Genomic DNA, 23,409 nt, shown 5'->3' on the forward strand with positions numbered 1-23,409 from the left:
CTACTGACTGAGAATATCTTTTTACTCTGTAAACTTTAGCAGGTTTTTTTTCCTTCTTTTTTGCTTTTTGATGCGGAAAACTAGTTTCATCTAGCGCTATTAGTACATTGCTGTATGATGTTAATTTTGAAAATTACCATTTTTTCCCCTCCAGTATTGATTTGGAGGTGTTACAGGGAGCAGCTTTTGTTACTTTCTCATGCTGGAAGCCAGTGGAGACATTTTTAGCTTGGCTCTGTATTCTAGCAATTAAAATGCCTCCAGAAATGAGCAGCTAGTCTCTGTTGTTTTTCTCTTCCTATTATAGACAGCAGCTAGTCCTTTCATCATCGCTAAACGCTATGCTTCTGCAAAGAGACACATTAATTGAGCCCACTCTGTTCCTCATACAAAAGGACATTCTCAAACATACCGACATTATTTATGCAGGATCATCAACCATTAGGTTAAAGTATAATTGGCTCTCAAGTTTTAGTCTGAAGAATAGTTTGGAGTGACCCTTTTGTAGTTTTTATGGTTAGAGTTTTAGTAGTTAATCTTTTTTTTTTCTTTTTCTTTTTTTAGGTCCTATGTGTTACACTCAATCTCAAGAGTCTTGTTTTTCTGTATAAATATATTTTAACAATTACCTTTGACCCAATCATCCATTATCCAAGGGAAACTTTATATCTCTTTGTCAGGTTCATCACACTTCTGTCTGGTTGTTTGTGCTATTGTCTTCCTGCACAATGACAAAAAGACCAAACATATGTTTAAATAATTTAAACATCTACGGTTCTTAAAACATTTGCCCAGCTATTTTTAAAGAGATATCATTATCTTTCAAAGTAAAATGTATTTCTTTTACATTTAGCTCAGCCAGAATATTTGTTCTTAACATGCTGTGCTTAATATCCTATTTTCCTTTTTATGTGCATTTAAATGGTTTATTTCCAGCCTACAAACCCGTTGCTTGTCTTTGGTACATCCATATATTCACCCAAACTGAATGCATTTTTAAATTTTATTCAGAAGACGGGATGGTTGATTGTTCTTACATGTTTTTCTATTTGAAATACCAGAATAATTCTGTTACTGACTGGCAGTTGTTGGTAAATTATAATTACACTGGTAGACGATGGGAGTGATTAAAATGTTGGTGAGGGCAACAACACTACAAACAGATACCAACTTCTGACCTTGATATGCTTGACTGAATTACTGTGCAGCAAAAGTTGTGATGCGTAACTGTAGCCAGAGCCCGACAACACTACAACCCCAACTACGCCTGTAATATAAAGTTTACAAGTAGGCTCTCCCTGTATTTAATTCACTGATGGTCAGTTATGGACATTTTCTACGGAGGGAAGCCACAGCTTCTTGAACATCAACAGTGCCTGGTGCATGTGAACTATATCAGGACTATTTTATGAGAAGCTACCACTATGATAATAACTCTTTTTCTAAAATTGTATTTATTTTATTTGCAGATGTTTTTCTCGAGAAGTAAAGGTCATAATCGGTAGTTACCAGGCGTCTTAAGCTCTATGACACTGTATTAACAGACAACACAGACATGGATGCCAACAAAGTGGACGAGATAAGCTGATCTCAAAATCTCCACTTTGACCGCACGGTTTACTGCAGCACATTAGCAAAAGAAGAAACTAGAGCCAAAGCACACATACACATACTGTGGGGCAAAAAAGTATTTAGTCAGCCACCGATTGTGCAAGTTCCCCCACTTAAAATGATGACAGAGGTCATTAATTTGCACCAGAGGTACACTTCAACTGTGAGAGACAGAATGTGAAAAAAAAATCCATGAATCCACATGGTAGGATTTGTAAAGAATTTATTCGTAAATCAGGGTGGAAAATAAGTATTTGGTCACCTCAAACAAGGAAAATCTCTGGCTCTCACAGACCTGTAACGTCTTCTGTAAGAAGCTTTTCTGTCCCCCACTCGTTACCTGTATGAATGGCACCTGTTTGAACTCATCATCTGTATAAAAGACACCTGTCCACAGCCGCAAACAGTCAGACTCCAAACTCCGCCATGGCCAAGACCAAAGAGCTTTTGAAGGACACCAGGAAAAGTATTGTAGACCTGCACCAGACTGGGAAGAGTGAATCTACAATAGGCAAGCAGCTTGGTGTGAAAAAATCAACTGTGGGAGCAATCATCAGAAAATGGAAGACATACAAGACCACTGATAATCTCCCTCGATCTGGGGCTCCACGCAAGATCTCATCCCGTGGGGTCAAAATGATCATAAGAACGGTGAGCAAAGATCCCAGAACCACACGGGGGGACCTGGTGAATGACCTGCAGAGAGCTGGGACCAAAGTAACAAAGGTCACCATCAGTAACACACTACAACGGCAGGGAATCAAATCCCGCAGTGCCAGACGTGTTCCGCTGCTGAAGCCAGTGCATGTCCAGGCCCGTCTGAAGTTTGCCAGAGAGCACATGGATGATACAGCAGAGGATTGGGAGAATGTCATGTGGTCAGATGAAACCAAAGTAGAACTTTTTGGTATAAACTCAACTCGTCGTGTTTGGAGGAAGAAGAATACTGAGTTGCATCCCAAGAACACCATACCTACTGTGAAGCATGGGGGTGGAAACATCATGCTATGGGGCTGTTTTTCTGCCAAGGGGACAGGACGACTGATCCGTGTTAAGGACAGAATGAATGGGGCCATGTATCGTGAGATTTTGAGCCAAAACCTCCTTCCATCAGTGAGAACTTTGAAGATGAAACGAGGCTGGGTCTTCCAACATGACAATGATCCAAAACACACCGCCCGGGCAACAAAGGAGTGGCTCCGTAAGAAGCATTTGAAAGTCCTGGAGTGGCCTAGCCAGTCTCCAGACCTCAACCCCATAGAAAATCTGTGGCGGGAGTTGAAAGTCCGTGTTGCTCGGCGACAGCCCCAAAACATCACTGCTCTCGAGAAGATCTGCATGGAGGAATGGGCCAAAATACCAGCTACTGTGTGTGCAAACCTGGTAAAGACCTATAGTAAACGTTTGACCTCTGTTATTGCCAACAAAGGTTATGTTACAAAGTATTGAGTTGTATTTTTGTTATTGACCAAATACTTATTTTCCACCCTGATTTACGAATAAATTCTTTACAAATCCTACCATGTGGATTCATGGATTTTTTTTTCACATTCTGTCTCTCACAGTTGAAGTGTACCTCTGGTGCAAATTACTGACCTCTGTCATCATTTTAAGTGGGGGAACTTGCACAATCGGTGGCTGACTAAATACTTTTTTGCCCCACTGTATAGTGGTATCATGTTTCTTATTTGATGCACTGCTCTGTAACGAACAGTTGCCCATTACTTGTCCAAGGATAGGACTCTAAAGCCATTGTTGTACTAATGATTAAATGAACTTTTTGACCTCTTGTCAAATATTTGCATGTGAAGCACATATGGCTGCGATCTGACTTTGACCAGTATCGTATCCTGGCTCCAAGCACTGCTTGGAAAGCCCACTGAGTCTCTCAGTTAAAGACCATAGAATGGATCAAGGAATGAGCATCCATATAGAGTCGTGAAGTTGTTGCTGAACAGCATGCTTTTAGTCATCACCTTTTTTTGCCCCATCAAAGCTCTTGAAACAAAGTGTCCAAGAGAAATAAGTGAGTAAAGGAATTACTGAGGCCTGTCTTACTGCTTAACGGTCAGATGAACATATAGTAAGCAGGAACATTTAATGCATTATTTGTGACTCTTGCAATCTTAGCTGCAGTCTGGACAGCTGAGTGAGACTTTTGGTTTGAGAAAAGCCTTCTAAAGTCTCCAGACTAATTTAAATTTTCTGGAGATCAGCCTCACACTGGCTGAGGAAAGCCTGCATAGCTTCACTGAAACCGCTTCATTCTAACTAGCAGTGGCCTGCTGGGAAGAAAAAAGTAGTAAAGAGAGGGTAGTGAGGCAGGAGGAACTTTTGGCTGTAGCAGAGGTGGTCGTAAACAGTCTGAGGAGGTATCTAAAGCTCTCTCCCATGCAGCTTCCAGTCTCCAGTGTCTTGGCATTTGCATGTTGCTTTGGACACTAGTTCTGTGCTCAGGGGCCCGGCTGCAGGGGCCTCGCTGGATAATGGCACATTTCTTTCAGGCAGCTCAGAGAGAGTCAGAAGGAGAGAGAGCAGAAGCAGCTTATCTGGCTGCTGGCCATCCTCGCCACTACCACCAGTGACCCTGATGAGGGATTTATATATTTAAACACACACACTGCTTTACTTGCTTTGACCATGGGCTTCATGTCCCTCCACCTCAACTCTGCAAGTCATGCAAGACTTTGTAGATTTATGGTTGAGGGGAAAACGTGTCCCACTGTGGAATAGTAGTGACACAGAGAGGTAAACAAACCTTGCCATGTGTGACACGGCCTGCGTTGGGAAACAGCCCAAGGTTCTGTTTCAGACTCAAATGATGTCATTGCAAATGGAAGTGCACGATGTAGTCGAGGCCACATATATTCATCTCTTAGTATTAATGCACAAGAAGGTTAATCCGGAAAGGTGTAGTTCTGTTTCTGTCACATGTTTACACAGGAAAAATATGCGAATATACAGTAACAGACTGTAAAAGACTCTACAGAGACCACCCATCTCATCAGCCAAGAGCCATGAGTCTGTTTTATAGTTTTGTTATGCCGTGCTGGAGTTTCCAGATTTAGATTCCAGAGAGATGTGTACTATCTTTTGGAAACTTAGAGCAGATACAGGCGTCAGTGCACTGTATTTGTGGATTGAACCCCACAGTAAGGCCAAGACATACAGTTCAAACTCTCTAACTCAGCATTTGCACAGTGTCGAGATGGTAATTCACAATTCTCGTATTTCTTAAATAACACTTTAACAGCATTTTTTGGGAATGAAAACTAAACGTTCTGACCAGTTGTTAAATCAGTACACAGACAGTCACCTCAATGGGGTTAGGAGGTGTTGTATATCATGCAGAGCTTGTCATTTAATACTGCGACTCTAACTTGGGTCTGTCATAAAGAGCCAAATATGAAATCAACAGCTTCGCAAGATTTTTTCCCCTCTTTCTATTGGACTGTGTTCAAGATTACATGATCTCTTCAAACAGCAGGACCAGAAGGAGAAAGCAGAATGAGGATGTTCTACATATACACGAGTATTTGACTTCTGACTCTTGAAAAAGATTTCACTCTCGCTATGAATAACATTAAGTCAGTTTTTCCTCTCTGTAGACTGTCAGAAAAATGATCTTTAATCTTTCCAACTGTCTTTTCTCTTCCTCTGTAGCCGCAGTGCACGTAGCTGTAGAAAAGAAAAAAGGACCACAAGGGGAAACTGGAGGCTCGGGTCTGCTTAACTATACAAGTTGCCTTCCTGTGCCAGAAATCTGCAGATCAAGAACAAACAGTGAATGAAAGAAGGGAAAATGTTAGTGTAGTTAATGCCAGCCAAGACGGAGAAGGAAAGACTGGTTCATATTCTTAAATTCAACAATCTTCTGGAGAAAGGAAAGTGCTGGCAGATATTACTAGGAGGTGTAAAGAAAGAAAGTTCCTTTTGCCTCAGAAGGTAAAACTGATAAAGAAAAACCTACAGTCTGGCCTGAGACATTAAGGATTATGTTCTTTTAAAGATAGGGTAGGTAAAGTATGTAATACTGGAAGCTTTTTCTTTAAAGTGAGTTTGAAGTGCTGTTTTTCTTTTGTATGAATTAAAAAAAATCCTCAAACAGCCCTTATGCTAAAGCATTTAATGACTGTTAAATGACTTTTTCTTTTCATGGGTAGGTTTACTGTTGTTTGCATATTTCCATACTATTTACAAAATTTCCAATTTGTGCAGACTTTACACAAAAATTCAAAAAAATTCAAAGAAAAAGTTCTTAGTTACTATAATCTGAATTTACTTATTCTGATATGTAAAATGTACAAATAGCTTGTGGGATACAGTATATAGAAGCCAAAATCCTTTAATGGTTACAGCTTTCTTATTATTTTTTCTTTATTACGGCTTTTAATTTCAGACCCATTTAGTTTCCACTACCTCTCTAATGCTTAAAAACTCCATCAGCACCAACCTTGTGAGATTTGACATTTAACACACACTTAATCACAGAAGGTGCCAACAAAGGGTAACTGTTTCAACAACACTAAAATTAAAGTCTTTTTCCTTTTTAGCAGTCTGTATGTTTTGTGGCTCATGTTGACACGGGAACTTTTCCAGGAGGTCACTATTATGCTTTTGAAACATCAAAGTAAAAAAAAAGACTTTAGTTTGTTTCAAAGTCAAAATTAATTGCAGTATGTAGCAGCATAAGCAGTTGCAAAAGCAGCCTACGCGGCTACAAGTGGTAATTACACAATTTTGGTGCAGTAAATTTTGCCGGGGACCAAGTTTAGGCAGTGAAGGTCACTCAAACACATCCTGTCAGTTCCTCTTTCAGCAACCACAAAATCATCATCTTTAGTATATAGTAGTAATTTTAACTTCCACAGCAACAGGCAATTTAATAATATATGAACCTCAAGCAAAAATGTTTCGTTTTATATTACTTTACTTTGTAAAAAGTCCTTGAAAGAAACTGCCTCCTTCGGGCTGTGTGCAGTGACCGAGATCCTTGGTAGGAGACGACGACTGACCTTCTTGGCCCCAGGTTACTCCACACTTGTCACAACTGTGAAAGGGAAGCAGGAGAATTGGTTATTATCATGGATCCCGATAACAGCTGTGGGAAAAACAATGCCAGCAATTCCCTGCAAAGCTGAAAAAGCCCAGGCTGGGGTGGAACCATTACTGGTCAGTGATCTGTCAGTGCTGTGGTTAGACCTGATCCCAACCAACTAAATGTGGGACAAAGAGCTTGTTTGTGTGGAACAGTATGGGAAATGTTGCTAATTCAGTAAGGTGGCCTGAAATTTTGACCAAAAATCTAAACAAACTATGGTTATGGTTCAGCATGTGAAGCACAAATATACAGCATTTTATGTGCAAGTAACTTTTATAAAAAGAAGCTGAAGGTTGTTCAGTAATCTTCTCACACTCATGAATGTCCTTCTTTTTTGGTTTCTTCTTTGTTTGGAATGACTGTAAAAAAAAATTAAAGGTTATTTGTGCTGTTCAGTCTAATTGTCACTTTCGCATTTCACTGTGGATGCATCTCCACACACACTTCTGTTTTTGAGGGTTTCTTATGAGAAGCACATCATTTGATGTTATTCTTCTTTTAGGTGCAAAACTGAAATGTTAATAGTAATTAAGCCAAAGTACACTAAGAACTAATTTCAGCCTTTTCAGTATTTATTGTAGCATTTTCTTTATTTGCGGTAGTTTCCATCATATTCTGTAAAAATCTGCACAGCTTGTAACTTTGTGGTGACTTGCAGTATTTCCTGTTGAGTGTAGAACACGCAGCAAAATAAAGGAAGACATGTTAACCTGCACTTGACCCATAATGACAGTCTTCCCAGCCTCCTCCACACTGTTTTCTAAAGCCAGACTTTAGAAAAGTGTCTCTTCTGCAGTGCTGACTTTTCAGTTCTGCAGCCAATCAAAATGCGAGACATCATCTCAGTAGTAAGACAGAAACACAGAGGATCAACATGTCAGTCCTTTATTATCTGGTTCAACTGTTGCAACCTAATTACAAATTAGTTTGAAATTCAGCTTCAGTTTCAAATATGAACGGGCAGCTGCTCAAGAATCCCAAGCTTGTTCTGTAAGACCAGGAGTGGGGAGAGGTATCCACCAATCAGTGCAGATGGGAGGAGTTTAGTAATCAGGAGATTAAATAATGCTGGGTTTAGAATTAGTTAACCTAACCCCACTAACTACATATCTTTGGACTGTTGGAGGAAGCCGGAGTACCCAGAGAAAACCTATGCAAACTTCACAAAGAAAAGCCCGGCCTGATGATCGAGTTGACCACCATGCCACTGCTGCCCCACCCCAAAGTCAGACCATGCACACACAAAAACAAAAGTTAAGAGCCCTATCTCAGACACTACAGGTCTTAGATAGCATGTTGAATGTTAAACTTCACAACAGTATAATTAGATATGGATTAAACAAGTATTGCATGTTTGGAAGGGTTAACAGGAAAAAGCGTCTTCATTCTGAAAAATGGCTGCACGGTTTAAGTTTGCAAAGCTGCATCTAAACAAACCACAAGACTTCTGGAACTATGTCCTGTTGGACTGTAATGCACAGCACCACATTTGGAAAAAATCAACCAAAACAGCACAAACACACCTCATACCATCCACCAAGCAGATCATGGAGCTGTTTGCATCCATTTGATAGCTAAAGCTATACCAAATTGAAGGGTGGCATGGGGTAGCACATGCCCCCTTCAAATAATTTTTTCAAACAACTTGGCTGCCGATCACATCTTTCTTCATGGTTGGTTATAAAGCTCTAAAGCTGTGAACTGGGATGTTGTGTTTTTCTCTGTGTTGCACAGTATACAGCCAAATACTGCTGTAATGCTTAGAATAGCTTTTATGAGGGCAAATACTGATTTTAAAACATGTGGCTGTTATCTTACTTCATGTGACTGGCTTACTTCTGTTTGGATTTGTAGCTGCATAACTGTTAATAGCTTAAATTTATCTGTATTTTTAAATAAAGCTTGTGGTTTGTAAGGGAACAAAGCATGTAAGAGAATTTTAAAATCTATACAGCACAAGCTGAGAACATTGATTTGTTTGAGAGCAAATACACTTAAATGATTGTTACAAATACTTTAAAACTGATAATCTCGACTGTAAGCTTTTAATAGCTAAAAATGTTGATCATTGTTGTATTAATGTAAAAAACGTAATCAATATAACATTGGCTTATAAGACAAGTTACAAAAGTGTTCTGATACCTTTTTGTGATTGCCAGTGAAGCCCCCCAATTTAGAAATTCCTAGAATCGCCCCTGAACCATCCGGCTGAAACGCTGTAGTGGGATCTTTGTAGAAAGCCCGCAAACCTCAACAACTGAAAAATGGGCCAAAATTCTTCCACAAAAAGGTCAATCACTTACATTTACAAAAATAAGTGTGAAGCACCTGGCAGGCAAACATATACCTACATCAGTACACCGCAGTGTGAACTTCTGTTTGGCTCATTCCTGAGCGGAACAACAGAGCTACACGCAGCACGGGATTCACTGTGTAATGGTGACACCGTGTGGTGAAAGTTCTTCACTGCAGTTTGGGACAGGATAGTGGCGTCTTGGCACGCGACAGTATTTAGCGTCAGTTTCCACTCACTGATGAAGGTTTTCAACGTCTGAGACGGACAAGCGCAGTGAAACTGGCGATTAGAAACGCCCAGCAGAGCTTCTGATGGGTATGCAGTCTGTCAGCGTGTCTGTGTCCGCCTGGTGAGCTCCTGGATTTAGTGGAAAATGCTGCCCTGCGGGTAACCTTGACCTTACCCCTGGGGGAAAAGCAGGTTGTACGAGGTCAAAGGATTCATAGTCCGCAGTGCTGCTATTACAAACCCCCAGTGAACATATGAAGCTATATGAGGTATGACAGACAGCGTAGACAATGATTTATTCATTTATACCGTCCTGGAATGACACATAAATAAGATACAGTATACAATGTAGCCTACGGTACTGCATATGCCGCTGATTGCATTACTTATAGATTACAGCAGGTGGCAGCATAATGCAATGTGGTAGCTTGTTCGTTGCACGTCTAAGTACAAATTCACAAAATACATATTAGGAGTTTGATATATTTGTGTTGTTGTTTTTAAAAAGAAAAGCTCTATGTTTAATCTTTTATTTAAACGAACCCTGATATCTACAGGACCACAGTTAAGCTGTAACTGTGTGCTTTTTCTTTTAAAATGTTTTTCATGCATAAATGTGAGGTACTCAAATTATTTATTAGTTTTTTGTTGATAAGGAGAGTCGTGTTGTTATAGACACATTTTGGAGGCAAATTCTATCGACCCAACGGGATTTTGTTTTCTAGTTTATGTAAGTTTTCTTCCTGTGGAAATTTTTTTTTATAAATATACAAATTATGACCCGATCTGCACTCTCCACTTTCCCAGCACTCAGTTACAGCGGAAACCTGTGGCAGTGGCTGCATACTTCTCACAGGAGAGCATCCCACCGCTGTGTGAGATGAGTGACAGCGCACGCAGAGTGCTGTCAGTAGCATTTGCAAGTCAATGCTCAGATTTAACCTCTCCACTCTCCCTCCCTTCCTGCATTCAAAATCAAACTCTGAAAAGATGCTCTTTTCTCACTCGCTCCTTAAAAAAATGAAAAGAAAGAAAAAGAAAATGTGGGAATATGAACCATCGCATTGACCTTGTCTCGAAATTTCTCTGGCACGTATGAAGTTATCTTTTTGCAATGGGGGTCTATGAGGAAACCCCTCTAAGACGCTTCCTTGCCTCATCGTTACCTCTGAGTACACAATGCCATTTCAGATTTCATGGCCAAATTGTGCAAGCAGCTACACCGCCAGACATTTGGAAAGTCAAAAGGAGATCTTATTCGGCTTCACCGTCATACAAATCACTCCATTGTTCTGTTTTATAAAGAAAAAAAATGCCAGTGAAAAGGAGAGGAGTGCATTCCATCTTCCCGAGGCTACAACAGGTCATGATGAAAATGCCGTCCTATTTACAAATGGAACAATTTAGCAAATATCAAAGGAAAAGATTGCTCTGTATTGATCTCGTCAGCATTATGGTATGTGGGCAAAAGACTGCGGGAGACTTTTGAGCAGGGACACAATGTTATGCCGAAACAATGGAATTCCTCAGTTCTAAGATACACATGCCTGTGGGCATAAATGTGTCAGCGCCTGTTTTATGTGCGCATATGTGTGTATGTGTGGGTGTCACACAGGGTATTTATTTGTATCCGCCTGCAACGAGGAGAGAAGGTGTGTGTGTGTGTGTGTGTGTGTGTGTGTGTGTGTGTGTGTGTGTGTGTGTGTGTGTGTGTGTGTGTGTGTGTGTGTGTGAGTGAAGCTGCTGCTGATGTGGGTCATTACCCCCTTCTTTTCCCCGGGGGGCTATACAGCAGGAGAGGACAGAAGGGGAGGAGTTGGATTGAGGGTTTGGGGGCAGGGGTGGGGGTGGGGATGGGAAACATGGAGGGTGTTGTGTAGGGGATGAGAAGGAGGTAGAGGATGAGATTGTGTGTTGGGGAGGAGGGGTCCCAAAGGAGTAGAGACCAATAAATCACAGGGCCGTCTCTGCGCTGACACCCAGCTTGTCTGATGAGGGACAGAAAGAAGGGTAGGGGGGTGGGGGTCAAAGTAAGGCAGCGGGGAGGGGTGAGGGAGAGTGGGGCGGGGGGGGGTGGGCATTGTGACAACACTGTGGCCTTGTCTTCCTGTCACTCAAGCCAATGCAAGGCAGGAGCCGTTCTCTATACCAAACTAAAGGAACTGATGAAATTAGGGAGAGGGGGTGAGGCTGGGAAACCTAAAGTTTGACCCACGCAGGGCACCTTAATCTAAGATCATCCATCCCCTTTGCTGCTGTGTTGGAGAAAGTTGAGATGAACAAACTCTTCTTATTTGCCTACATTCTTACAGGACAATGGTGTTTATTCGAGGGCTTAAAAGCTGCTTTCGGCTACTCCCTGATTCATAAGAGGTCAGAGAGCGGGTAGCTCCACATGTTTGATTTGGCAGATTTTATTGATGCCCTTCCTGACACGACCCCAAAGGGATTTGTGTCTCCACCCAGGATCAAACTGGGGATCTTTTTCTGCTTAGGTGAATGTGTAAACCGCTACATTATGGAGACGTGTTTAATGTTTGAATCAAGCAATTTCAGATCTCAGAACATTTAGAAGAAAGTGGAATTTAACTTGTTACACAGCGTCCGTGTTATGGATGGGCCTCCGTAAGTTACACTAATTCATTTTGGTCATGAAAACCATAAACAACCATACTGGCGATAAGTTATTGCATTGCAACCTCAGTTTAATTATTCGGTTCACAGCAGTTTAGTGTTTCTGCCACAACTGTTGTGCCCAGCATGACCAAAGAGGACATTAAGCAGATCAGCCTATGCAGGTCAGACTTTGGGAAGTACCCCTCATGTGTCTTTTCAAACTTAAAAAGAGATCACACCTCAGCTTGTGCATTTGGTTTCAAAGCCTGACCTTACTCGAAAACTGCAAAACACATGGGGGATATTGTGCGTTCACAGTCAACTTGCCCTAGTATGTGTGGTAAGTTCACTGATCCACATCTGCAGATAGATAGATAGATAGATAGATAGATAGATAGATAGATAGATAGATAGATAGATAGATAGATAGATAGATAGATAGATAGATAGATAGATAGATAGATAGATAGATAGATAGATAGATAGATAGATAGATAGATAGAGTAACAGGATAAACAATAAAAATAATAATGTCTAATAAAAAAAACAGTTAAAGTGTCACAAAAGCATCTTGAGAGCTTTATAGTGTATAGCAAACATTTTAACCCCAAATGTGGGGAAAATACAGAAAATACAAAATAAAAATGTATCTCGTATCTTCACACCATAGGCATTTGCCTTCAGATGACCCCAAAGATAAAAGTCTAAGGGGGTCAGATCGGGAGACCTTGGGGGCCATTCAACTGGCCCACGATGACCAATCCACTTTCCAGGAAACTGTTCTTCTAGGAATGCTCGGACCTGGCACCCATAATGTGGTGGTGCACCATCCTGCTGGAAAAACTCAGGGAACGTGCCAGCTTCAGTGCATAAAGAGGGAAACACATCATCATGTAGCAATTTCAAATATCCAGTGGCCTTGACGTTTGCATTGATGAAGAATGGACCCACTGTCGTTGTACCCCATATACCACACCAAACCATCACTTTTGTTGTTCCAACAGTCTTGGAGGGATCCATCCAATGTGGGTTAGTGTCAGACCAATAGCAGTGGTTTTGTTTGTTAACTTCACCATTCACATAAAAGTTTGCCTCATCACTGAACGAAATCTTCTGCGTGAACTGAGGGTCCTGTTCCAATTTTTGTTTTGCCCATTCTGCAAATTCTGTGCGCCGATTTGGGTCATCCTTGTTGAGATGGTGCAGAAGCTGGAGTTTGTAAGGGTGCCATTTGTGAGTAGCTAATATCCGCCGAAGGGACGTTCGACTAGTGCCACTCTCCAGTGACATGCGGCGAGTGCTACGCTGTGGGCTCTTGCTGAATGAAGCTAGGACAGCCACTGATGTTTCTTCATTAGTGACAGTTTTCTTGCGTCCACATTTTGGCAAATCCAACACTGAACCAGTTTCATGAAACTTAGCAAGCAGTTTGCTGACTGTAGCATGGGAGATGGGTGGTCTCGTAGGGTGTCTTGCATTGAAATCTGCTGCAATGACCCGGTTACTGCGTTCACCAGATATCAACACAATTTCGATCTGCTCCTCACGTTAACCTCTTCAACATGTCAATGGCTGTGAACAAAGAGAAACTTGTAAATAACTCATAAAAGAATAAAGTTATGTTGAAACCAAGCACACCATTGTTTTTCTTGTGACATTACCAATAAGTTTGATGTGTCACATGGCCCTCTTCCTATTGAAAAAACAAAAGTTGTATCCAAGATGGCCGACTTCTAAATGGCCACCATGGTCACCACCCGTCTTGAGGAGTTTGCCCCCTCACATAGACTAATGTGCCACAAACAGGACTTTAATATCACCAACCATTCCCATGTTATTACGGTGCATCCATATAAATGGTCCACCCTGTATTTTGAAGGCCTATCTCTGAAACCGTCAATGCTTTACATAGTTGGCTATATTTTCTGTATTAGCTTGAGTGCTCTGAAGTGATGTCAGGTCATCTAGACTTTTTCCTTTCATCACTGCTATCCTTTCTTGACTTTCTGAGAACATGTAGCAGCTTGCATTTTTATTTCTGGATGCAGTATCACTGTATAATAACACAAATTCTCATGTCTAGGGAGAAAACATCCAGACAGGTGAAGGTTATTGATCCAAGCAAAGCAGCAATAACCACTCTCATCACGCTGCCCGCCGGAAACAAAACATACAACGGTCCATCGTCTCAACAGGATGTCTGTTCGGTAGGCTTTGTCCGTTGTTATTGGGGCATCATTTAGTATGAATATCAGTCACAGTTTGACACTGATATTGCTGCTGGCAACCACAAGGAATGAAGCTGTCTCTAAAGAATAGTGAGAAGCGAACTTGTTTTCATCGCCACTCCCTCCTGATGTTTTGCTGCTCGGTGATACTTTATGCATAACCAGCGTCTTGGCCTTCGCTCCTGTTTTCTTTTCTTAGCAAAGCAGCCCTACTCCCTTGGGAACTTTCCACCGTCCCCCCCGAGACAGGTGTGTGCGGTCATTATGTGTTTGCTTAAACTCGGCACACATGAGTCTGATAGACCTCTCTTAACAACCTCACATAATTGAGGTAAAACCGAAAGGTCCCGTGACGTTGCGACCACGGCTTCCTCTCCTTTTTGTAGAGCTTTTTTTTTTTTATGTCCCTTTGCTCCGAGCGGTTGAGTATAAGGGCACTGTGGACGGAGTGTGTTTAATCACTGGAGCTCAGCCAACACACACACACACACACCTAGAGCACTCCTTCACCTGACCTGCCAATAGCAATAATATGTGTCCTTCACTTATCATTTTCTATCATCTATATTATTATGCCCCGCCAGCACAACATAGCCTCATACATCCCATGAACCCTCCCACCTGCCTTCTTCCCTATGCCCCCAACACACACGCACACGCACGTGCACACACAACAAGAAACATCTCCCTGTGCAGCAGCAGACTGCAAAGCACTGCATTCCTCATGACTTTTTTTTTTCTAATAAATGTGATCCCAGAATCCGGGAGGGAGACCAGTGCTGTGCATTAAAATTCATGGGAAAAAATGGCAATAAAATCTTTCTTTCTCTCTCTCTCTTCCCTTCTTTCTTTCCTTCCCTCTCTACTCTCCCTACTTGCTCCCCTTCGCCCTTCTCTCTTTTTTCATTCCCTTACTTGTCTGCTCAACACATGCACGCACACGCAAAACCCACATGCACAAGCGACACACACACACACACTCATTTTTTTTCATCACCCGTGCTCTCTCTCTCTCTCTCTCTTGTTCAATCTCCTAACCCTCCTACTGGCTCGTCTTTCTCAGCATCCCCCCTGCTGTCCTTCATCCTTTATTCTCTTCCTCCTCCCTCCCTCCCTACCCCCCTCTGCCTTTTTCTCTCTGTCTCTTTCTCACACACATATATATTCTCACACAAACAGACACACGCACACACTCTCACACACCCATCTATATTTTCCAGCTCCACCTCTGGCAGGTTGTGATTTCCACTGTCAGAAATTGCTTTTTCAATATCTCTCTCTCTAATTATGAGCCCAGCTAAAGGGGTCATGCCACCAGAATACCAATTTTTCCACCATTTCTCCCTTCTCCTCCAGAATAATTCTCCTTTTCCAGGTAACAACAAAGTGCACGTCAAAAGAATAGCCTTGTGAGTGTTGCACCATCATCACTGTTGCATTTATGTGGTTTTCAGATGCCTTACTTTTAATGTGTTTTGCCAGTTCTCTGTGGTCAAGCTTATTTTTTTCTCATCTACAAATGACTAAAATGATGCAAACATTAGTGCAAAGTCTATTTATTTCCACACTGACGAGGATGAAAGGCGGGGTGAGGGGTGTGTAAGTTTTTTTTCTCGAATGCATTGCCGAGTTTGTGGGGAGAAAAAGGAAAACCACTGAGTCTTGATACAGCAACCACACAACTCCTCGCCTTCTCAGTCACTAGACGAAGCCAGGAAAGGGTTAACCTGACGGAGCGGTTGTAGCCCCGCTTGATTGACGCGTGGAGCATTGTGCTAGCTATCCCCTCCAATCGGCAAACGGTCGCCACACCCCACGTGGGTGTTCTCCATACTCATTGGCTCGTTTTACCAGTGTTTACCGTGCCGAGGCCGAGCCCCACGTGGAGATTTCATTCAATCACTGAACAATTCCTCAGAATCCCTTCTTTCTAAATACATTTTGGACTTTTTTATAAAATTAAAAAATTCCCAGTTGTGCGGATACGTCTTTATTTCCGACGCTGGATGCGAGTAAAGCTGGTTACAGTGCATCCCTAACAAGACACATGCTAAGGTTTCTTGGCAAATATCATCAGGCTGTTTGAAGAACAGCATTGTGTAAATGCTCTGATTTGCCCTCTATTTATATCCTGCATAGACTATATGTGCAATATTTCATTCTGTTAAAAGAACAATAGAAAATCTTAAGGCTGATAATTGTGAAGCAAACCGTGTCTTAAGGTTCTCCCCCAGCCCCCCCTTCCTCAAAGAAAGCTACTCGTATGTAATGTCCCATTGAGGATCAGAGCAAGGGGGAGTGAGAGAAGTGAGGGACTGGGAGTGTTGTGTGAAAAGAGTGCAGGCCAACGAGCGAGACAAAAGAGGCTGCGGCTGCATTCAGTGTGCTGGTGGTGTGTCCGTCTCCGAAGCCACAAGCGAACCACATTTCCCCCCTTCCTTCTCTGGCGTTTTACGCTACAGACGGCGAATATATATATTTATATATATATTTATCGAAGAGGAGGGAAACAATTTGCCTCAGTGTAATTGCTGGAAGCGTGAAGTTGAGGACTTGGAGGAGAGCTTCCTTGGACCGGGTGTTTCTCCCTCTCCTCCTCTCCCCGTCCTTACTACTCGTCGAGCGCGGTGCGGTGTGGGGTTGGAGATATAACCCAGAACAAAGGAGTCTTGAAGCGAGGAATGAGCGAGTCGAGGCTAGCTTCGCTATTATCTTTGAAATCCGGCCAAATGCCTCTGTGAGACCAACAATAGTACATCGACTGCTCGTATTTTTCGACGAAGCTTTGGGCACCGAAAAGGGGGAAAAAGGACAAAAAAATAAATAAACGCAAAGACTCACAAGTCGGCGGCTACAATGTTTCCCCAGAACCGACCACCGGTAAGTAAGCTAGCTACTATGTAACCACGCGCTTATTGAGATTATTGTATCAGACTGAGTAGCAGTTAAATTCAGTGTGATTGAAACATTTTTTGAACCTCAACGAGAAAGTGCGAGTCAAAATTGCTTGTCTTTTGTCCTCAGTGTGTATTTCCGGGGACTCTCTTGTATGGAAAGTGTGATTCTCCTCAGGCTCTTCTCTAGAACATATATTATTTGCCTTCGTTGCTAACGCTGGGTGTAGGCTTTGTCTTATGAAGGTCAGGAAGATTGTTGTCAGTAAGGCAAAGCCCCACTCACACAACGTCCAACTTTACCCACTGCCTTTGTGTGTAAATCTCGTGTCCTTGGTGGCCACCACCAGAAACGCAGAGCCTCCCATCTCCACACTATTGTGGACTTGACCCAGATGATGAAGTGTGTGTGTTTGTTTCTGCTTTCCTCGTGAACCATGAGGGGGGGAAGTGAGTCAGCTTGGCATGTCACCTTCCCTTAATGGCCTGCCCTTCTCAAGTGCCACTCATTGTTTTTACAAATTCGGCTTTTGCTTTTTTCCCCTCCCATCATATCAAGTGATTCATCGCCCTGATTTACCGATGTGATGCTGGAAACTATAAACCCTTTTCAAGAAGATAACTGCTAGTGCCAAACGATCTCAGTAACAGCACGTGGGCTCAAAGAAAAATAAAATAAACGAAAAGAGAAAATGACAAGGTGTTTGTGTTTTGAGATAGATTTCTGCAAGGTTAGGACAGGAAATCTGTGCTGCATGGGTTTAATTTGCTTTAGTGGAGTTTATGTGGAGAGCTTTTGAGCAGGCTGAAATACATAAACACTGGTCCTCCAGCTGTGTGAAGTATCAATTAAGACCTGCTCATTTGCCTAACCCTCCTCTACATCCCTCAGTCATGCCACCCTGCACCCCACCCCTGACAGTGTTTTGACATTCACGTCCCTCGTATTGAAAAGTTCATGGGAATGTGTGTGTACGCCATTGTAATTAACGTTTCACAAATCCAGTCAAGCAGGTGGAGACTAGAAAGACATCGTTTGGATTTTTGTGGGTTTGCCATTGTGTCTATTTCAGCATTTCAACCTATACTTCCTTGTAGGAAAGACTGCATTATTGGAGCCCCCGTCCCAAACATACAGCACATGCAGAAAGATTACACACTAGCAGCAGCTGTGCTTGTAGTATAGCTGAGTGCAGGAAGGCAGGGCAGGAGGCAGACTGTGGGTCTGTGGTTTGCACTGTAAACCCAATCCCTCTCATCCAGCCTCTCCTCACTGTGTTCCTGTGAGAGCTAAGAAACCACATCTTAATGTATGGGCAGGCGTCCCAGGGTGAGAGTAGCAGACTGTGGCGGGTCTGGGTGGGATGTTTAGGACAGCGGTCCCTTTTGATTTGAACTCTCCACAGAGCTTAACGGTACCATGTGAGGCAGCCGTCATAAGGAAGTCTACGGCCATCAGCGGCTCTTGTTTGCACCTCGGAGTGAAGGGCCACTCAACCCAGCAAACTGTTTAATCTCGGAAATGCTAGGCTGGCAGTAACCTGTCATCACTGGATATTGGTGTGCTCTGAAGGAAGTGACCCATATAATATACAAACACGCAGTCACGTATTCTGACATGTATAGTTGCCAAATGGTAACTGTAAAATACTGCATGTATTTTCACATTCTAAGAAAGAGACTTTGCGGTTGTATCTGGCAGTCAGCAGGTAAAATAACCTGAATCGTGAGAGCTTCTTACAACAGATCTTCTTTCCCGATTTCCTTCTTTCAAATACAGGAGGTGCTTGGTAATCACGAGCTTCAAATATTCTACTAGAAATGACTCTTACCTTCAAAAAAAATATACGCACATACTGTTGTAAAGTGCAAGAGGCAAATCAGAAATTAACTTTTCAATCACACATCTTGCACATCTTGGAAAATGAACGCTCTGCATGCCAGGGCTGAACTTTTCACCAGCTAATCAAAGTAAAATTATGTGCACAAATTAGATCCCTATGCCAAAATAGCATTAAAACCGCATGGAAGAATTCAGTGTCTGTTTTCAGATTATTTTAGGGTCCAAGCGATGCCAAAAACAGAATAGGAAAGAAGTGCATAGATCATGGCAGGCATGTCTGGCTGTCTTAGGCCATTAGTGTTCATTCAGATCAGCCACAGTGGCACAAACACGCACAAACACAAAGAAGAAAAACATCAGAAACATAATATTAAAATATATTTAAATAGGAAACCTCCTACACTGACCCTAACCATTTAATATACATTAATGACATGTAAGATAAATGTGATGATTATTGGATGGCTAGTTAGATGTCAGGTATTCCTTGACCATCTGTTTTACTGATTCTTTTATTGTCAGAGTTTAGGGGCAATAACATAATTACCTACCTGCCATTTTATCCTAAGCAATGTCCTGGTCTAAGGGGAAGGGGTTGGTTTCTATTAGTTTAAGTCATTATGTCTGATTAAAACTGTCTATTATCCATTTAGTAGTGGCTAATGTTAGATGCACTGATAGAAAACTCACCTGAGGTCTCTCCAGAAATTACAGACATCAGTTAGCAAATCTAACACAACATCCTAGATGGAAATATCGTAGACTTCTGTGAAGGTGACATTATTGCTGATTAATATAAAGCATTTCTTTTTCGGCCTAACTCATTACCTCACTGATGCCAATTCACCCCAGCACCTTTAAGAGCAGGGACAACAGGAATTAGAGTTCTGGATCTCCTTTGGTCTCTCTTTTCACAGTTTGTTAAGTAAAGCTTGAGCTGCTAAGGACATTTGTTTTTGTTTTTTTTAGGTCTGGTAGTTAGTCTAGAGTAGCATAACAGACAAACATAATGAAAAAGGCTAAGATGTGCCTGATGGAAGCCTAGGGTTCAAATCCAGTGTGAGGCCAGAAATCAGCAGAAATATTTTAGGGCTTATGCCCCAGCTTGTCTGGTAGGAGGTGCGCCATGTGTTTTTAAATTCTGGCTTTTTCATCTCTAGATTTTCACCGTTGCTGCTGTTGTTGCTTCAATCATAAGGTCTACATCATTTTCGAATTACTGTTTTGCTTTTGAGACCAAAAGGAGGCATGCATTTTCACCTTGTATATCTCCTTATTATCCACTAACACCAAGCAAGGAGTATTTCTTACTGAATTAATTTTATCTAGAGTGAGAGTAAAATGCAAAAAAGAAAAAGAAAAGAAAAGGTCAGAGAGACGAGTCATCGGCTCTCCTCCCTCAGAGCTAGCATAAAGCAAGACCCACTTCCGTAGTCCTAGCATGCTTTTAGCTCTTTATCACCAGTGTTGTCCTATAGTGAGAGCGTGGCTATCGATCTGCAGCTCGCCTGCTTTGCTCAGCCAGTGATTAGAGAGAGAAAGAAAAGGTAGAGGAAAATGAAGGAAAAGAGGCTGAAGGGATTTCAGGTTTATACAAGCTGTTGTGGCGATGTGTCTCGGCGGAAGGAACAAACGAGCTGAGGGGGTTACCTAATAAAAGAAGGCACCTCCAGCAATTAAGCCAGCTGACAGGCAAACTGTGGCGCTTTGCTAATGTGGGCTGACAGCAGGGAAATTTGAATAACGAGGCTTGCGGGAGGAAGGAGACGGGAATGAGGAGGTGGTTGTGGGGGGGTGCTGGTGGTGGTGGGAGAGAAGAAAACTGAGAAAGAAAGATGTGTGGCACTAATGAAACAGGTGCCTGGCAACCCCTCCCCTGTAAGAAGAGAAGTCATTGAGAGATTACCAGCAGGTTTCTCCAGCACCGAGACCTACTCGATGGAAGGTGGCGGGGGGCCAGAGGTGTGGGGGCAACTTCTCTTCCACACTGCACACTGTTTTAACAATGCAAATGACTGTCAAATGTTGACAGTCATGCCTGAATAATTTCATATGAGAGGCTTTAATTTCAAAAGCTTTTTTGAGAGGACAGGATATCGACACGTTTCGTGGCCCTCAGAGATGAGTAGGTGTGGGGGTGGCGACACACAGATACGCATTCGGACATGCTGTTCGGGGTTAGACCTATTGTCATTGCGTCCTTGGTGGTATTCAGATGAGACACAACAGGAGAGAGCTCGGTGGGTGTTTACTCTGATCGACTCTGTGGGTAAGCGGTGTAATTAGTAGCCTGACTAATGAGCTATATGAGGGGAGGCAGCAGTAAATTATTTTCCCAGTTGTAGGAGACAGACGGAGGAATTGACATTCGATGAAACAATTAAACATATATTTGGCAAGGGTTTTTTTTTTTTCAGTCATGCAAGTAGAGTGACTCGAGGGATGAGTCGGTTGGTCCGCCACTTGGTGTCGGTCCAGCCTGAAATGTCTCATTATGTCCTGGCTGGATGAAAATGAAATTTTGTTGACATTTATGCCTCCCCAGCAGTGAATCCTGCTGACTTTCACTGGTGTTATTATGTTCCTGTATATATATTTTATTTGTGGAAACAAATTCATTGACTACATTGTTACATTGCTGTTCCCCTCACGAAGGATTTCAATCATTTTCCTGACCTCCTGACTCTTTTTTCTAGTGGCATTAAGTCAGAATATTGCCATATGCTCTCTTTCTTACTTATGATGTTTCAGTACGTCTCAGCTATAGTTCGTTTCCAACCCACTACCCAGAAGAGCCTGGATACTATGTAACGAAATACAGATTGAATGTTCAAAATGGGATTTTCTATGAAATATAGCGTCTTTCTGAGTTTAAGATTATGGCTTTATTAGGAAGGTGATTCTGTTAAGCTGCTCAGCATAAAGTTTCAAAGAATTTGGATTTAAATCTGGAACCGTATCTGGAATAATCTCTGTATGCAAGGCTGAAGACTGAAAACTAAGACTGAATTTCTGTGATTTTTATTGGCCTTCAGATGGCACTGCATTAAAGCATGATTCTGTAATGGAAGCCCGCACATGGTCTCAGGGACACTCCTGAAAACATAATTTGGAGCTGCACCCACAGGTTTGGGTAAAAGACAACAAAAAACCCCAAGAAGGAACAGTCTTTTCTATTTCGCCAAGATGATGCCAGATCACGTTTTGCTTCTATTACAACACCGTGGCTCGTATGAGTCAGAGTGCTAAATTGGTTTACCTGCAGCCCAGATCTGCCACCCACAGAAATTTGGCACATTATGAAACGAAAAATATGACAAAAGCTTTTTAAAAAAACTAGGCCACGCACCACCTTGCACAAACTTGCCACGTTTTAAACTTTTTTGATGCGTGTTGCTGGCATTAAATTTTCAAATCAGCACATAATATTCAATTATGATAAAATGGTGACATTTTAAAGAAAATGCTGTGTTATTGATTTACAAATCCATTCTTTCTGTTTTGTTTACATCTACAGCATCATTTCTTTTGCAATCAGAGTTGAACTTTTGATTGGAAAATGTAATCACGCTAACACACAATGAATGTGGACATGGTAAATATATCCACTAACTGCTGACGCTGTCGTGCGGAGAATGTCTCACCTAACTGCTAGTGTTATTTGAGACTCTTAATCTTGTTTTACTGTGAGCAGGCTTATTTTTAAGTTGAACATGTTTTGCTGCAGTGTAAATATTGGCGTTGGTTGCATTCTTTTGCAAAGGCACTATTCAGGATTTGCAGTGTGGAAGTCAAATCTTTTATTTTTTCTTTCTTGGATTGTGCATATGGAAAAACACATTTTTTAGTGGTGAAGACTACAGTTTAAAAAAAAGTTATTGTTTTTGTCCACTGGAAATCTCTTCCTTCCCTAATTACCTGCATCCTTATAAAGAAGACACTGAAAAGCATTCTTCAGAGTGGACACAACTACCTCATGACAGCGACGGCCCCATTTCCGCTCCATTTGCGAATTTTGTATCACTGTAGGTCAGCGTGAGTAGCGAGGACGAAGACACATCTTGCAGGTTTCCGCTGATACTGACGTTGGAGCTGCAGTCATGTGTGAATGCAATGAAGTGCATATGTGCTTGTAAATACTTGTGGAAAATTTAATGTTTATAATGGTCATGTGTGGGTGTGTTGTCTCATCTGTGAGTCTGATTGCACATGTTTGTTTGAGAGCGTGGGGGTTCGAGCAAGGATGTGAGGTCATGGCGGTTTGCTGCTCGTGGTGTAATTTGAGGTAACTCAAATAAAAACAGGAATGATATAATTCAGAAAACACCACACTGGCAATGGTCCCTTTACATCAGATTTTTAATGGGTGCTTAGTTTCTCCTTTATTCATACATTTATAATTTTGCTTGTCTTTGCACTGTCGGGTGCATTGTTGGATTGTCACGGCCACGCTGCTGTGTTTGATTTTTGGATGCAGTGTTTGATGTTAAATAATATCTGTCTTTATGGATGGCTGTGCTCTCCTCCAGGAAAGATCTTGTTTAAATCTGTGAAACTGAACTAGGCTTTTCAGTACTGACAAAGATTAGTGG

At 41.9% G+C, this 23,409-nt stretch overlaps 1 protein-coding gene across 6 annotated transcripts in view; it reads left to right on the forward strand.

Annotated features, from left to right (window-relative positions):
- Positions 1-16,363: 16,363 nt before the first annotated feature.
- Positions 16,364-23,409, forward strand: part of tle2a (TLE family member 2, transcriptional corepressor a) — a 35,071-nt gene continuing 28,025 nt past the window's right edge. For all 6 annotated transcript variants that reach the window (XM_026158523.2, XM_026158524.2, XM_026158525.2 and 3 more), the window contains exon 1: positions 16,364-16,960. In XM_026158523.2, the coding sequence (XP_026014308.2) occupies positions 16,937-16,960 (24 nt within the window). In that variant the 5' untranslated portion in view covers positions 16,364-16,936. The remainder of the gene's footprint in view (positions 16,961-23,409) is intronic.

This window comes from Astatotilapia calliptera, chromosome 23, assembly GCF_964374335.1.
Source record: "Astatotilapia calliptera chromosome 23, fAstCal68.1, whole genome shotgun sequence".
Lineage (NCBI taxonomy): Eukaryota > Metazoa > Chordata > Actinopteri > Cichliformes > Cichlidae > Astatotilapia > Astatotilapia calliptera.